A 16,057-nucleotide genomic window follows, 5' to 3' on the forward strand; every position below is an offset into this window, starting at 1 on the left:
AGTGACTGCGCTCAATTGCTATGCATAAAATGATGATCATGGTGATCTTTTTGCAATACAGGAGTGGTTTTTGGGTAAGCGTCTCCATGACAACGAGGCCTCCATCATTCACCACTATGCCTTCTCTGAGGACCCCAGTTCCTTCAGTTACCCTGACACCACAGCAGGCTGGGCTCTCAGTGCGCCGCTGCTCAAGAGGTGAGCGTAAAGATTAAAGTGAGTCCCTGTGTTGCTCTCCTCTCTTCTTTTACACATTTAGCAGACCTTTATAAGCTTTCTAATAAGACATCTGTTAATTGTAAAGACTAAGCTAAATTCAGCCAATAAAAATAAGGACCTACAAGAGTGAGGGAGACAGTTTACAGTAACAAAAACAAAAAAGAAAAGATGAGAAAGAAAAGGCGCTGCTAAAAATAAATCTTTTAAAAAAGAAATGTTCCCAGAATGACTTTTAATGCAGCACTTATTTTTGTCCCACTAAGAAAAAAGTTATCAGCTGCAATCTTAACCATTACCTGTTGCTTCACTCACAGTGTAAAATACATCTTATATATTTTATATTAGGATTTGTTGCAGGCCCTTACTTTGTCCACCGTCTCTTTCTACCTTTAAAATCGCCTACCCTTCAAGCTTGACTTCTGATTGGCTGCTTTCCTGCAAAATAATAACTGAGTAACTTTCAGTCATTGTTGTTAATTTCATTATATAATATGGGAACCTGCTCATTTCATCTGTGCTTTGTTACCTTCTTTCTTCAACCTTCATGTGTTTCAGGCTCACAGAGCGGATACGGTCTGAGAATCTCAAGTCAGATTTTACAATCGACCTGAAGCATGAGGTACTTTGTCACTTTCTTGGAGCGTTTAAATCAATTATAACCAAACAAAAACTGGTTCAGTTCAACTTTGTGCTTCTTCTTCTGTGAAAATTGAAATCAGTGTCTTTCAGTCTACGAGCTGAGCTAAAGTACATTATAACAGCATTTCCTCCCCGTAGCTTTTGATCTGCAGCTTTGGTAGATCGTTTATTATTTTTCAACACATCACTGGAGCAGTTAGCATTTACAGTCCTGTGAAAAACTTAAGTACACCCCTACTGCTTCCGTAAGCATTAAGAGGGTAAGTAGCAACCAGGTGCAGCTGAAATGCACTTTATTTTATAATCATCAGCAAGTTTGAGCACCTTTAAAAAAGCAGAAGTTTTGGTGGTTTGCTGCTCTGAGCATTCAGGTGTGTGTTAACACAATGTCACAGTCTTCCAGGTCAGACCAATGCTGACAGAGAAAGTAGTGGAAGTAAAAACACGTTTAAAGTTTAAAGGACCTGGATTAGCTGTTGTTAATATCTGAGACCAGACTGGAATTTATCTTTACTGTTTCCTTATTTGACTTTTTTTTTTGTGCCTTTTTACTTTTTTGTCAAGTTTACCATCACTAATTTGAATATAGTGACAAAACACTTTAACCTTTGAATTTGTCTTCATGCATGTTCTGTTTTTCTAGATTGCTTTGTTTATTTGGGAGGAAGGACATGGCCCAAAGCTGACAGCAGTTCCAGAGTTTTGCACACAGCCGAGAGACGGCTGTGCTACCACGTTTACAACCTACTTGCCCGACTGCGTATGTAACAGCTTCACTCTGTCTGGTTATTCTAGATATAACTTTCATTTCAGTTCTTCTCATTTTGTGTGAACTTTGGTGTAAAACCAAATCTGTTATGACAGCTACCTGTAGATTTTTTTTATAAGTCAACAATAGTTATTTTTGACTCACGTATGCGGCAAGACTGTTTTATTATCGCTAACATCTTGGCAATAATACGTAACGTTCATTGTTTACTCACCAAACTCAATGAAATTTTGAGATATTCCTCTTATTTAGTTTAAATTGTCAAATATGAGCACAGGAAAAACTGGCTAAACGCTTTGGACCTTTTTCCAGTGTGCAGTAATCCATCACTTTAAGTCACAACAAATTACAGCTGAGCTGTCCATATTAGTTAGACTGAAGTCAGCCCTTTATGCCACTGCCAAAGTCTGCTGTATGGGAATGCAAACAGAAAAGTTCTGTGAGCAAGTGAGCTGATTTAATCTGAAGAGTTAATGGAAATCAAGTGCACAGCTACCTGCACTGAATGCTTTAAAAACTATTTGAACAGATCGAGTATAAATCTCTGCTACATGATTTTTATACATCTGAAACATAAGACGAGTTGAGCATATGCGATATTCTGTAGACATTACATGTATTGCTGATATGAAACACATATTCTGAAGCACATTTTTTTACCCATTGATGGCTACAGTGCTTTTTTCCCCCCAATGAAGGCAGACACTTTTTCTCTTTTTCTCTTATTTTAGGGGCATCCAGTGTCGAAGAATGATGTATTTGTTGCTGTGAAAACTTGCCAAAAGTTCCACTCAGATCGAGGTGTGTGTACAACTTCGGACAAATTAACAATACTTTGTTCTGCAGAGGTGTAAGTAGGTAACAAGATCCATCATGTCAGGAATCACATCGATACTAATTCAAAATTTGTTAATCTAAATTAATTATTTAACATTCAATACATTTGGTTATCTAAAATATATCTTCTAGTTACAGCTCTAGCTATCTCAAATAATAGAAAGAACCTTAAAGTATAAGTATACTTAAATATACCTCTGGCGTAAATGTGCCTGTCAACGAATTGTCATGTAAAAAAGCACATTGTGTTTCAATTTTAAGGATTTACATATCAGTGAAACTAAAGAAAACATCTGGTCTTTTATAGGTTCTGCATTTATAAATGTATTTATCATTTATTTATTTAATATTTCCATCAAATTAAAAGGTTAAAGTGTTGATAATCAAATGCGCTTGATTAACTGAAGTATGAGCGACTCTATAACATGTCTTCAGTTAAACATGTTCAGTCTTTTTATAATTGTACTGCTGTTAACTTTAACATTTAACAAGTACGGCTTGTGCAGAATTGTTCTTTTCTCTAAAAAGAACATGGTGCTATGACTTAGGTTTGCAAAGTGGCATCTGAACAAAGCACAAGACTTATAGAACAGTAGGCCTCATTCATTAATGTGCATGGAATCGTTCTTATTCTTACCTTGTTCACAAGAAATGTGTTTGCATGAAGATTCACTAACAGATTCATTACATGTGCGCAATGGCCAATTTTGTTCTTACCACACTACACGTGTTGCAGGCTGCAACTGCAGGCTTCTGTTTGTCGCCCCCAATCTGCATATCGTATGCTTAACATCATGTAATAGAGATTGAGTCCCAAAAGGTTGATTCTGTTCATCTGGACGTAGCATTTTCAGTGGGAGAAACGTTTTGTCACTCAGCCACTGAATGAACAATGGGCTGGGAGTTCCTTGATCATTAATATGGAAATTGTCATGAACATTGGTCAATAGCCACTGATCAATGGCCATGAGTACCATTCACAAAGAGTTGGGGCATGGCTGCAATGACAGATTTAGTGTTAGGCCTCCTCCTCGATTCAGGGATGGTCTTTCACTTTTCATGTAACAGCCCATCGTTCATTCAGTTATTGTGCAAATGTGCTGTTTATAAAGTTGGGGAAACTTGCAGTCAGCTGAGACTGAAGAAGGATGAGTGACGAAAACGCCCACGTCATCAACTACGAATCAGCCTTTTGGGATTTACTCACCTGGATAATTGAGCATGCATCGAGACAATAGAGACTGAGGTGTAAGTAAAGAGACTGGCTTGCCAAACTAAGGTAAAAAAGAAACATGAGAAAGTTTCCTGAAGAAACTTATATAAAAGTGTTGGAGAAGGAAGCGCAGGAATCCACAGGAGTTATGAGAGGTTGAAACAAACAAGTAAATGAAGGAGGAAAAAAACCTGAACGATGCTCTGGCTGAATATCGATACACTTGCTAACCAATAAATTGATGAATCACTGATCTTTTTGTGTGAAATGTTTACACACATTTACGCACAGGTTTGTGTGTATGCACTGGTTATAAATTAGGCCCACTGAGCTGACAGTGAACTTCTCTTTATACCTAAACACTCTAGAGTCAGATGTTGTGTCCAACAAATAAAGTTTTACTGCCTGAAAATTAAATAAGTAGAGCAAAAATCACCCACAACAATCTCAGAATCTTTTAAAGTCATGCAGCAAAATTTAAATTATAGTTACTAAAAGTGGTTCTGCGAGTCATAGAATCACGATTTGTACATAGTTTCTCTTTTAGTTTAGTTTTTGTGTTTATGTCTTATTCATCTGAGGTTCTTTTTTATTAATTTTGAGACCAGGCAAATATCGAATTATTCATTTATTTATTTTTTCATCGTGTTCTGAGATTTAAAACATTAAAAGAGGGAATCCCTTTTTTAAATGACTGTACTTCATTGCCTTTAATAATTATACTTTTACAACATTTTGTCCACTGTGATCATTTTAAAAACAAGTGATTGAGACACACAGGAATAATAACAATGCAACTCAGATATAACAATATATTTCAGTATATTACAGTTTTTGTATTTGTAATAATTTGTGCAATTATTCAAAGCACTGATGCTCTGTACAAGTGAATAATTAGTGGATGTGTTTCAGAATAAATTAAGGTAAGATGAGTCCCACTTACCATGGATCACTTTTAAGTTATTACTTTGTAGGTTTTTTGTGTCATGTCTAAAGACTAAAGACTATAAATTATAGTCTATTAATTAAATAGAAGCTTTGCCTGCCATCAATCAGTGCTTCACTAGTCATAGCTACTGTATATATATCTGTTTGTATGTGTCTACAGCTCAGTGGTGAAGGCTTAATGTTGTTGCAGGTTCGGTTATCTTTCCCCATTCATTTCCACAGTACCAGTGGTGAAGGCGACCTGGGAGAAAGAGTCTGGGTTTTTAGAGTATTATAGCGATGTTACTGATGCCTCCATACCAACAGTCAGTTTGGGAGTGTCCAATACTGAGAGGGGTAAGTTCATTAGCAGCAACAATTTTTACTGATAACCGCTGGATACAGATCAGAATATTCAATTACATTTTATTCATACAGCAGCAATTCACAACAGTCACCTCAAGGAGGTTTATATTGTAAAGTAAAGAGTCTACAATATTAGAATGAAACCCCAACAATCATGTGATGCACCGTATTGTGTGTGTATAACCTCTTTTTAGGTTTTGTGGATATTATACATGGTTATGCTGAGGATATGTCAGCCAGTTTCCACTGGAAATGCCTTTTGGTTAAACTGTCAGCAAGGAATTTGCATTTGCACTGTTAAATTTTTATGTAACTTTAATGCACATAAAAAACAGCTGCTTGTTTAAGTGAAAATACATTAATGGGTTTTTTGCACTAGTAAAGTTGTGGAGTTGTAAAGTATTTTGTCTAATGTCAATTATATCGTCAGTTATATCATTATCGCAAATTTTCAAATGTTTATCGTGATAAATATTTTTGGTCGTATCGCCCTGCTCTACTCTGATCTTCCTGGAGCTGATCATTGACTGAGTCTTTGCCCTCCTGGCTATTGTTCATTCCTTTCAGATGGTAGTCTTCAGTTTTCTTCCACGTCTCTCTGGTTTGGCTTTGCATTTTAAAGCATTGGAGATCGTTTTAGCTGAGCAGCCTATCATTTTCTGCACTTCTTTATATGTTTTCCCCTCTACAATCAATGTTTTGATTAAAGCATGGTGTTCTGAACAATGTCGGGCACGACCCATCTTTCTCAGGTTTTCAGAGAGAATTGCATGTAAAACACGTGCTGGCTTCATGCTTAAATAAGTTCCATGTGAATGACACCTGTTTCTTCACATAATGAATGACCTTACTGATTGGACTCCACACTGCTATTATTTTGAACATGCCCCTTTCACTTAATTATTTAATTACACAGACTCAGGTGCATTCATATCATGAATGTTGGGTCTGTTGGTCTCTCTGACTCTACTACACCTACTGGTAAATTATTTGCCATGTAATAATACGATTTCTACCAAAAAGATCGTGGCTCGGCTCGAACTGACAGTCTTGGTCGTTAACAAAAAACAAATATATACCCATTTCAATTATTTATTTTTACCAGTGAAACCAATATAACATCTCCACATTCACAAATATACATTTCTGACATTCAAAAACAAAACAAAAACAAATCAGCGACCAATATAGCCACCTTTCTTTGCAAGGACACTCAAAAGCCTGCCATCCATGGATTCTGTCAGTGTTTTGATCTGTTCACCATCAACATTGCGTGCAGCAGCAACCACAGCCTCCCAGACACTGTTCAGAGAGGTGTACTGTTTTCCCTCCTTGTAAATCTCACATTTGATGATGGACCACAGGTTCTCAATGGGGTTCAGATCAGGTGAACAAGGAGGCCATGTCATTAGTTTTTCTTCTTTTATACCCTTTCTTGCCAGCCACGCTGTGGAGTACTTGGACGCGTGTGATGGAGCATTGTCCTGCATGAAAATCATGTTTTTCTTGAAGGATGCAGACTTCTTCCTGTACCACTGCTTGAAGAAGGTGTCTTCCAGAAACTGGCAGTAGGACTGGGAGTTGAGCTTGACTCCATCCTCAACCCGAAAAGGCCCCACAAGCTCATCTTTGATGATACCAGCCCAAACCAGTACTCCACCTCCACCTTGCTGGCGTCTGAGTCGGACTGGAGCTCTCTGCCCTTTACCAATCCAGCCACGGGCCCATCCATCTGGCCCATCAAGACTCACTCTCATTTCATCAGTCCATAAAACCTTAGAAAAACCAGTCTTGAGATATTTCTTGGCCCAGTCTTGACGTTTCAGCTTGTGTGTCTTGTTCAGTGGTGGTCGTCTTTCAGCCTTTCTTACCTTGGCCATGTCTCTGAGTATTGCACACCTTGTGCTTTTGGGCACTCCAGTGATGTTGCAGCTCTGAAATATGGCCAAACTGGTGGCAAGTGGCATCTTGGCAGCTGCACGCTTGACTTTTCTCAGTTCATGGGCAGTTATTTTGCGCCTTGGTTTTTCCACATGCTTCTTGCGACCCTGTTGACTATTTTGAATGAAACGCTTGATTGTTCGATGATCACGCTTCAGAAGCTTTGCAATTTTGAGACTGCTGCATCCCTCTGCAAGATATCTCACTATTTTTGACTTTTCTGAGCCTGTCAAGTCCTTCTTTTGACCCATTTTGCCTAATAATTATGCACACCTGGTATAGGATGTTGATGTCATTAGACCACACCCCTTCTCATTACAGAGATGCACATCACCTAATATGCTTAAAGCTATTATATCTCCAAAGGGTGGGCCGGCATCATAGTAAACCCTATGGATTAAGAATGGGTTGTCAAGTTCATATGCATGTGACAGCAGACAAATATATAATAGCAATATAGTGTACGGATCCGGCTTTTAGGAAAACTCCCCGTTTACATGAACAAATTGGAATCTATCAGATAGCTATGAATCTATGTTGTGTTCTAATCTCTGTGGTCACATATTGGGGTCATTGGTATTGAATGCTGCGCTGAGGTCTAACAGAACAAGCACAGAGATGTGTCCCCTGTCAGAGGTCAGATGAAGATCATTTGTAGCTTAAAATTGTTGGGAAGACTAGTCAGATTGTGTAGACACTCCAGAATATGCATTAATAAAGTCATCACGAAACTAGCTACATGACAGTAAGAAAGGCAGAGTTGGTCATAAGCCAAAAATGCACTTTATGTTTCGTACTATTTAGGAGATGCTGGTATGCTGAGAAATATGGCAAACATTGTGCCTGATTTGTGTCAGCATTTATGCAAGTGTCGTCTGATCATGCTCAGTGAAACATGGAACACATTTGGGGATACTGAAGCACAATGTTGCCCTGAGCTGCAGGCATAAAAGCTGCAAGTGTTAAAGTTAATGAAGGAAAATTTAAAGCTCCTGGTCCCTGGCTCACCTCTGCACAGCTGTCTAATCACAGGATGTAATAGCTCCTTTCCTGAGGACTGAAGTATCGAGCTCCATATTTCCTGTCCTTACACATTTGAAGTGCACCACAGTCAGTGTATGAGCAGACAAATCAAAAGACAGTCTGATTTAATCAGTTAACTGGCTGTTAGCGATGAAAAGAAGTGTGTATGTCACCTAATCTTTGTCATAATAGGTGCTCGAGCAAAAAATACTAAACAGAGCTTCTGTGAAAAAGACACGGACACCAGTTTTATCTCTCTAATGATATCACTCTTGTCTGAGATGCACCTTTGTGCTTTACTTGAAGTCCATTCACATGGAAGAGAGTTGCACATCCATCTATTCCTCATATCTCATATCCACAACCTTTTCTTGGCTCTACTTTGTCATTTCACACACATGCAGGTGCTTTTGCTCATTCTTCCAATTCTCCCCATTGTTTATCATTTTGTAAACATTTTCCTCCATTTTATTGAAACACAACATTAACAAGTGCACTAAGAGAGGACCACTCCCCCAAAGGTCATGACCTTGACATGATTATCAACCAAAATAAATCAGCTCGAGCTTTTATTGAATGTGATGTTGAATCTTTTTCACATTTTCTTCTGTATATTTTATTCCCCTAAAGGACACTGTGGGAAGACGTTTGCAATCTTGAGGCGGTTTTTAGGCAAAGCTGTGCCGAAAGCCGATTGGCTGCTCATCGTTGATGATGATACTCTCATCAGGTAAGCTGGAAAATATTTTTTCTCTTTATTTAACACACACAAAAATTAATACATTGATATATCACAATACAATGTTATGAATAAAATAAAAAGCTACAGCCAGTCAGCCAGTAACTATAATCATGAAAGTTGTTTATAAAAAGGTTTATAATGTACTTTTTCATTCTAATCTGCATATTTAATATGAAATGCAAAAAAAAAAGAGGTATTGTAGTGAAGTTTGCAAAAAAAGTCCACAATGTTAATCTTGTGTATCCTCCTATCCTGAATATATGGCCACAATGTCTAATGTTTCAATTCAACTGTTTTTAGTATCATTTACACTGTTGTATAAAATCAAACATGTAGCCCTGCACACTGGATTTGAGCGTCACGCCTTAAAATAGGATGCCACAGTTGAAAAAAGTCAGTGTGGGGCATTTCTTGCCTCTTAGGTAATCCACAATCAACTGTAAATACTATTATTGCAAAATGCAAGTAATCAGGAACCACAGCAGCTCAGCCGTAGCAGAAACCACGTAAAGTTACAGTGCAGACTCATCGAACGCTGTGGTCTCCGACACTCAATAACTGCAGGGCTCCAAACATCCTCTGGCATGAGCAAAAAACTGGCCCAGTACTTTTTTCTATTTATAGTGTATATGTATACTAGGGGTGGGGGGAAAAATCGATACTGTGTAGTATCGTGATATTTTGTTTGCTAATAATGTATCGATACAGGGACAGCAGAAATCGATATTTTGTTACAAAAAAGGTTTTTGTGCTCTGACTTCAGAGCATGTTGATCCTTTTTCTGAGCAAGAATCCTGACATTCCTTCACTGTCCAAATGTGTTTAACTTTTTTTTGGCAGCAATAAACATGACAGTTTACTTATTTTAATTTAAGACATGTTTTATTTTAATTAAGTTTAAAACTTTTTTATTTAATGTAAAATTATATTTTGTTTTAATTTACTTTCAAATTCTTCAGTTGCTGAAGGGGCTGCATAGTTTTCATAAATTGCATAGTTCAGAATAGCTATAATTGTACCAGATGGTTGCATTCAGTTAAGTTGGACTAGACTGTAATACAAACCGTTCAGTTTGTCAACAATAAAACTGACTGAAATGAGAGACTGAGTGTGAGACTTTGATATTAGATAAAATGAATATTGATAAAGTTTACCTTTATGTACAGAATCTGAATATCGCAAAATATTTTAAAAATTGCAATAATATCGTATCGTGCGTTAAGTATTGTGATAATATCGTATCGTGGGATGTATGGTGATTCCCACCTCTAATGTATACTGTAGCATAGAAAACATGTCTGTTTGGGTTGCTGCCTTTCAATTGATCCTTATATCATAATGTTGTTACTTGTTGTTACTAAGATTAACTTCCACGATGTCACAATCTGGCTGAAGCAGACTGCGTGGCCTTTGAATAGTGGACCCAAACGCACACACAATGGAACATGGAACGTAATTTGATTTAACAAAAGGCGAGCTGTTTTATAAGGCTGATGAAAAGGTACAGACAAAGGGCAAGGCAAACCGATGCAAAACTAAGCATTAACCAAAACGGGGTAAACTAAAATAGAACATGAAAAACTTTGACATGAACAAACCAGGACATGGATACATGAAACCCGGAAACATGGCTTGAAACAACAGACGACCTGACAATGAATGCATGACAGCAGACTACATAAATACATACGAGGCAGACGAGGAGAAAGGAAACACACGTGGAACACAGCTAATTGGAATGAACATAATGACGCGACAGGGAGAGGGAAACTAAACTCAATGAACATGGGACAGACCTCTTCAAAATAAAACAGGAAACATAACGGGACGCAGACATGGTAATGCGAGCCTGACGACATAGACATAGACGTGAAACACACGACAGACGTAGATGTGGACTTAACGTGACGGACGGACGAGGAACACGGACACTGTAAAAACATACAGAGGGAAAAGGGGACTGGAGATGAGACATGGACATAACTAATATTTTATTGTAGGCATGTAGGTACTATGTATGCTATGCAAACTTTCTGTCTCTTGGTCCACCAACAGTTTACCCCGGTTGAGACAATTGCTGCGTTGCTATGACCCAAAGGAAGCAGTGAGCCTGGGGGAAAGATATGGCTATGGCTTGATCCAGAAGGGATACAGCTACACCACCGGAGGAGGAGGGTGAGGCTTTTGGGTCAGATGATATTTTTGGGTTGTCGGTGTTAATGATTGTTGAGCCAAAACCTTGTGTGAAAATTTGAACATTACTGATTTTTCTTTATTTAACATTAGAGGCAATAGTTGTACCTTAGCTATTACATAGCTACAATCAGATACAAGCAAGGCATGGCATCAAGGCCCATATTAGCTGGAACCAGTAATTTTTTTTTCTGTTACATTGTACTTCTCCGTTGGCTTTGGTCTCAATTTGCATTAAAAGAGCCAGACCATAGTAAAAGGGAGTTAAAGCTGTTAGGCTGTGTGAGGATTTACCAGTGTTGCAATAAAGCAAAAATAAATGTTGCAATACAAACTCTATGCTTCTTACACGGGGTTTGTCCCAAAACCTTTGGCTTTCCTTGCAGTTTTCATGTCAGCTTTGAATTAAATACTGATAATAATATAACCACATTCTTCTGTGCATTATGTAATCCAGTCAAATGTTTTTTGCACATTTGTTCTTGTTGAAAATCTTTAACTGATGACTAAAATAAAAATAGTTTTTGGAGGGGTTAATGTATACATACCTAATATGCCTACATAGTAAGAACATAACAGAGGGAGCGCTACACACTGAACACCGTGTGTGTGTGTGTGTGTGTGTGTGTGTGTGTGTGTTAAGGATGGTGCTCAGCAGGACGGCGGTGTCCAGGCTGCTTTCCAGTAGTTGTGGTTGCTACAGCGATGATGCTCCTGATGACATGGTGTGTGTGTGTGTGTGTGTGTTAAGGATGGTGCTCAGCAGGACGGCGGTGTCCAGGCTGCTTTCCAGTAGTTGTGGTTGCTACAGCGATGATGCTCCTGATGACATGGTGCTGGGCAGGTGCTTCACTACGCTCGGTGTTCCCATTACACACAGTCCACTATTCCACCAGGTAGAGAGCAACGCACACACGCACGTGTTCTTGTCACGGTGAACAGCTCTCTTGATGATGTTGTTTTTATTTTTATGAGAGTTGTAAAAACTTCCTGGGAAACAAGCAATGCATAAATTAATTTGGTCTGTTTAAGCAGGTCAGCTGAACACAGAAAATGTGTGACAGATGTAAAGCATGAAGTTTTAATTAAACAGTAAATATCTGCTTGACTTAAATAGGAATCGTTCTTTTAAGAGCAGCTGCTTATGAACTTAAAATCTATTGTAATGTTTTCATTTACTGGAGCACCAATTTAATATGAGGCTGTTTAGTAAAAATAAATCCAAAGTGCTAAAGTTTAAGACGTGTGGGTAGGGGAATAGAAGAAGAGCCTTTCAAACCATTTCTGTCTTTGTTTTCTTGCTTTTGCAAAGCGACTCACACCTTGATTAAATGCACAGAGACGCCACTTAAATGAGCCCAAATTGCCCCAAGTGTTAATGAAGACATTAACCTTTACTTAGGACCAGATGATGCAGAGTGTGATACTCTCTTCCTGTTTGCCTTGTTTAAATGAAGGTCAATTAGAGAGACCCAGAGAATGCCATGTGGTTCTGCTTTCCTTACAGAGTGCTGAACCTCGCAACCCGAGAGAAACAATCTGTTTGCCACATAGCAAAATAATTGAGACATTAATCATTTTGTCCCAGAAGCTTGCAGCTTTGTAATTAACCTGGTGGGGCTTTTTGAATTTTATTCTTGTGTTTTCTGCCTGTTAATTATAGTTTATCTTATGATTATGCGTTTACTCCTGCTCTTTGAGATAATACAGATATCCTTGTTCTGTGGATAGGCGTGCGGGGCACACGCACAGACAGACAAACCGCTTGTCCTTGATATTTCAGGCCCGACCAGATGACTACTCCGAGGAAATGATCTCTACGCAGCACGCCATCTCCTTCCACAAGCACTGGAATGTAGATCCCGTGGCTGTCTACAGATACTGGCTGCAGGACACGCGACCACGAGATGAACTGTAGAAACTGTGTTTATGCAGTAAGTATGTCGTAGACAAGAATCAGTAACCACTGTTAAGGTTGCTGTAACATCCAGATAATGTGGGGAATTTGCCACATTTGTTTTGACATTGGTGTGTAGACTTTTGAGATTCCAATAAACAGATCTGACGAATCCCACCGCTGCATTTGGCAACAAATGCTCCGTAGCTCAGTACACACACTGGTCCAAGGAGTAAAATAATACTATTTTACCTCAGACACAAAGCTAGTCGCTGCTGTAGGTCATTCAGCTCATTGATATTATTTCTCTGCCTCCACAGTTTCAACTCTGGCAACAAGAGCTCGAAATGTACGAAAGTGGTGGTGATACAGCTTCAACTCCTGGATCAAAGCATGAAATTCTCCCTGCTGCTGCCTTCTTGTAAGACGTGGATTGAACCAAATTCTTAGTCTCTTCCTTTTCTTTAGATAAGGGTCGGCTCATCATTGCTTGATGTTGACTTCTGTTTTTCACTGTACGTTTTTTTTTGTAGGACAAATTTTCAGCAAAAACGCAACGCATTCGACATGCTATATACATTACGCGACACGTTTGAATCTGGACATTTAACCATTGTTTATTTGCAACACACTCTGTGAGTAATGGACTTCAGACTAAAAGTTTGATGAATGCACTTTGTGATGATGGTAAAGTGTGGAGGAATTTGCCCAACATGTGATATTTTGCAGAATTAGGATCCAGAGTCGGACAAAGTAAACAAACAAAATATTAATAGGTCACAAGCAGTGTTGGTCAAGTTACTTAAAAATAGTAATTAGTTGAAAAAAAAACTTCTCCAAGAATGTAATCCTGTTACTTTACTGATTACTTATTTTCAAAAGTAATGAGTTACTTTATTATTTAGTTACTTTAAAAAAAACAAAAGGTAATAAAGCACTAGACCTTTCTGCCCAATTCTATTTATTTCTGCATAATCCATCATATAAAATGTAATCAAATGAAAAAGTCTGTTTTTAAAACTTTTTATTAGTTTTAATCTTTTGACTTTATGCACATTGCATCAGACAAAAATTTAATTATATGCAACAGTCTTTGACTTGAAGAAATTTGTTTAACATTTAAACCTATTTTCTGCATATTCCAGCATATAAAATAAAAATAATGTTTTGTGTTTACACTCGCTTTTTCAGATAGATGCAAGTAAAACAGCAAAAAATGAATAAAATCAAAGATTCCGCAGCACTAAGTCCCGTCACTCTCAACTCTATTGTCACCTCTTTACTCATTACTTTACTTTACTTACTTTACTCGTTAATATGTTACTGCCCATCTCTGGTCACAAGCAAAAGTCCAAAACACACTCGGCATCTGAAAACTCCAGGTAACAAACAGAAGGGTATCAAAAGAGGAAGTTCAACAAAGCCAAAGAATGCCTGACGACTGCAGTCATCAGCTTTTTCTGCTTAAGGACCAAGAAGTCAAACTAATATACTTGGAATAATAAAGCAAAGGGAAAACTGGAATCAAACACAGAACAGCTGAAAACCTGTCCAAAAGGGCAAAATTAAAGACTAGCTGTTGCCTGGATTGTGAAAAATTGTTAACTTTGTGTTGTAAAATTAGATTATTTATTTATTTTGGGGGGGGTTCGGTCTGAAACCTGAAAAAAGACGATTTGAGACCAGTCTCATAAAGTACACTAATTACCATTTCATATGTCATCACTATACAGAAAGATTCTGAAATGCACACTGTGAAGACTATTTATCTGTACAGTAAATTCCACGTGTGCATATTTTTGTCTATTTTCTTTGAATAAATCTGAAAATCTGAGGTTCAGTTGAAGTAAGCAGAACTTTATTTTTGATGTGTGAACGGCAGCACTGTGCGAATGTGGGTCAGTTAAAGAGTTGCCATCAGAGGTGACGAGATGAATTAAAATGTAATGTTTCATCCATTGTGTGGAAATGTTGGTGTGTTAACTGAAAATCTGCCATGTCTTTAAATTAACTTTTGAGGTTTTTTCGTAATGTTGAAATAAATATTCAGGAACATTTAACAAAGCCTTTTTATTTTTTGTTGAGTTACTGACATTAAGAATTGTTGTATTATGTGTGGCGGCGGATCCAGATGTAGACTCGTGAAATAAACAGATCTTTATTTTTGAAATCTAGTAAAAAAAATCCAAACATGAAGACACACGAGAGGAGAAGAACCGAGTACCAACAATACAACACGACAAAGAGCACAACAGAGGGAGGATTTAAAAACACAAGACTAATCGGAGATGCGAAAAAAATGGAAAACACAAGTGAAACTCACAAAAGGAGAGACTATCAAAATAAAACAGTAACTAACATCTAACAGAGAAACACAGACACTGGAGACACAGGAGGGCAGGAAATATGAAACTCAGGGAATTAACATCAGCTGTGATGACAAATTATCAATAAAATAACCAAACCACAGAGGAAAATCATGGAAAACAAAATATAAAACAAAACATATAAAACAACAATAAACAAAATATAAACCAGAATATGAAACTAACCAACAAGAAGGAAAAACAACACATAACAATAAACAGAAATAAAATGTTGAACTCAAACCAGAGTCCAAACCTGGCATTATGATAAGTGCAGAATTGAACAGTTCTTTTTTCTGCTGGTAAGATTTGCTGGAAAACTAGATTTGGTTTTAAGATTCGAAGAAATTTTTCCTCACAAGGTCATATAATGAAACTAAAGGGGTTAATAATACATGAATGAATGAATAAATAATGCAGTCGCCCAAACAAAGCTATTATTCATAGTGTGGACGTGGATTCAGTAGCCTGAGGGGGAAATTCCTTCAAAGCTTGTTGGTAAGGCACTAATAAAATATCCGACTGACACGCTGGCTTTTTGTGACTTTTGTTTTGTGTCGAATTCGCATCTCGTCTGAAATTCTTCTTTCTTTTGTCTGTCTCGCCATATATAAGTATTTGAGTATCACGCTGGGGGCACCGCTCCTGGATGATATTACAGCAAACTTATCATTTTCTCTGCCTGGGGCTGTGTGCCGTTTATTTTTTCCTGGCTCATCACATCCTTGAGGCCAAAATCCCCCGAGAGGCAGCTTGGCGCCATGTCACTGTGACAGTAATTTTTTGGAACAGGGGTATTGAATGGCCACAGTGGGGGCTGTGTATCATGGTAGGCCCTTATATTCAGCATGAATTCTTGCAGAAGTAATGAATTCATCACATTGACATTATTCATCCGGGGAAAATTGGTTGATTTAGACACTGT

General features: G+C 37.9%; 1 protein-coding gene across 3 annotated transcripts in view; it reads left to right on the top strand.

The window, feature by feature from the left end:
- The window catches only part of b3glctb (beta 3-glucosyltransferase b), a 22,754-nt gene extending 8,926 nt beyond the window's left edge, over positions 1–13,828 (top strand). For 2 of the 3 annotated variants that reach the window (XM_042223325.1, XM_042223323.1), the window contains 11 exons: positions 62–198; positions 775–838; positions 1,502–1,618; positions 2,359–2,428; positions 4,848–4,961; positions 8,565–8,664; positions 10,732–10,851; positions 11,513–11,591; positions 11,700–11,765; positions 12,653–12,803; positions 13,087–13,828. In XM_042223325.1, the coding sequence (XP_042079259.1) occupies positions 62–198; positions 775–838; positions 1,502–1,618; positions 2,359–2,428; positions 4,848–4,961; positions 8,565–8,664; positions 10,732–10,851; positions 11,513–11,591; positions 11,700–11,765; positions 12,653–12,787 (1,002 nt within the window). In that variant the 3' untranslated portion in view covers positions 12,788–12,803; positions 13,087–13,828. Of the gene's footprint in view, positions 1–61; positions 199–774; positions 839–1,501; positions 1,619–2,358; positions 2,429–4,847; positions 4,962–8,564; positions 8,665–10,731; positions 10,852–11,512; positions 11,592–11,620; positions 11,766–12,652; positions 12,804–13,086 lie in introns of all 3 variants that reach the window. The other variant, XM_042223324.1, reaches the window with a different exon arrangement.
- Positions 13,829–16,057: the final 2,229 nt, after the last annotated feature.

This window comes from Haplochromis burtoni, unplaced genomic scaffold (assembly GCF_018398535.1).
Source record: "Haplochromis burtoni strain Fernald_Lab_line unplaced genomic scaffold, NCSU_Asbu1 Contig_109, whole genome shotgun sequence".
NCBI lineage: Eukaryota > Metazoa > Chordata > Actinopteri > Cichliformes > Cichlidae > Haplochromis > Haplochromis burtoni.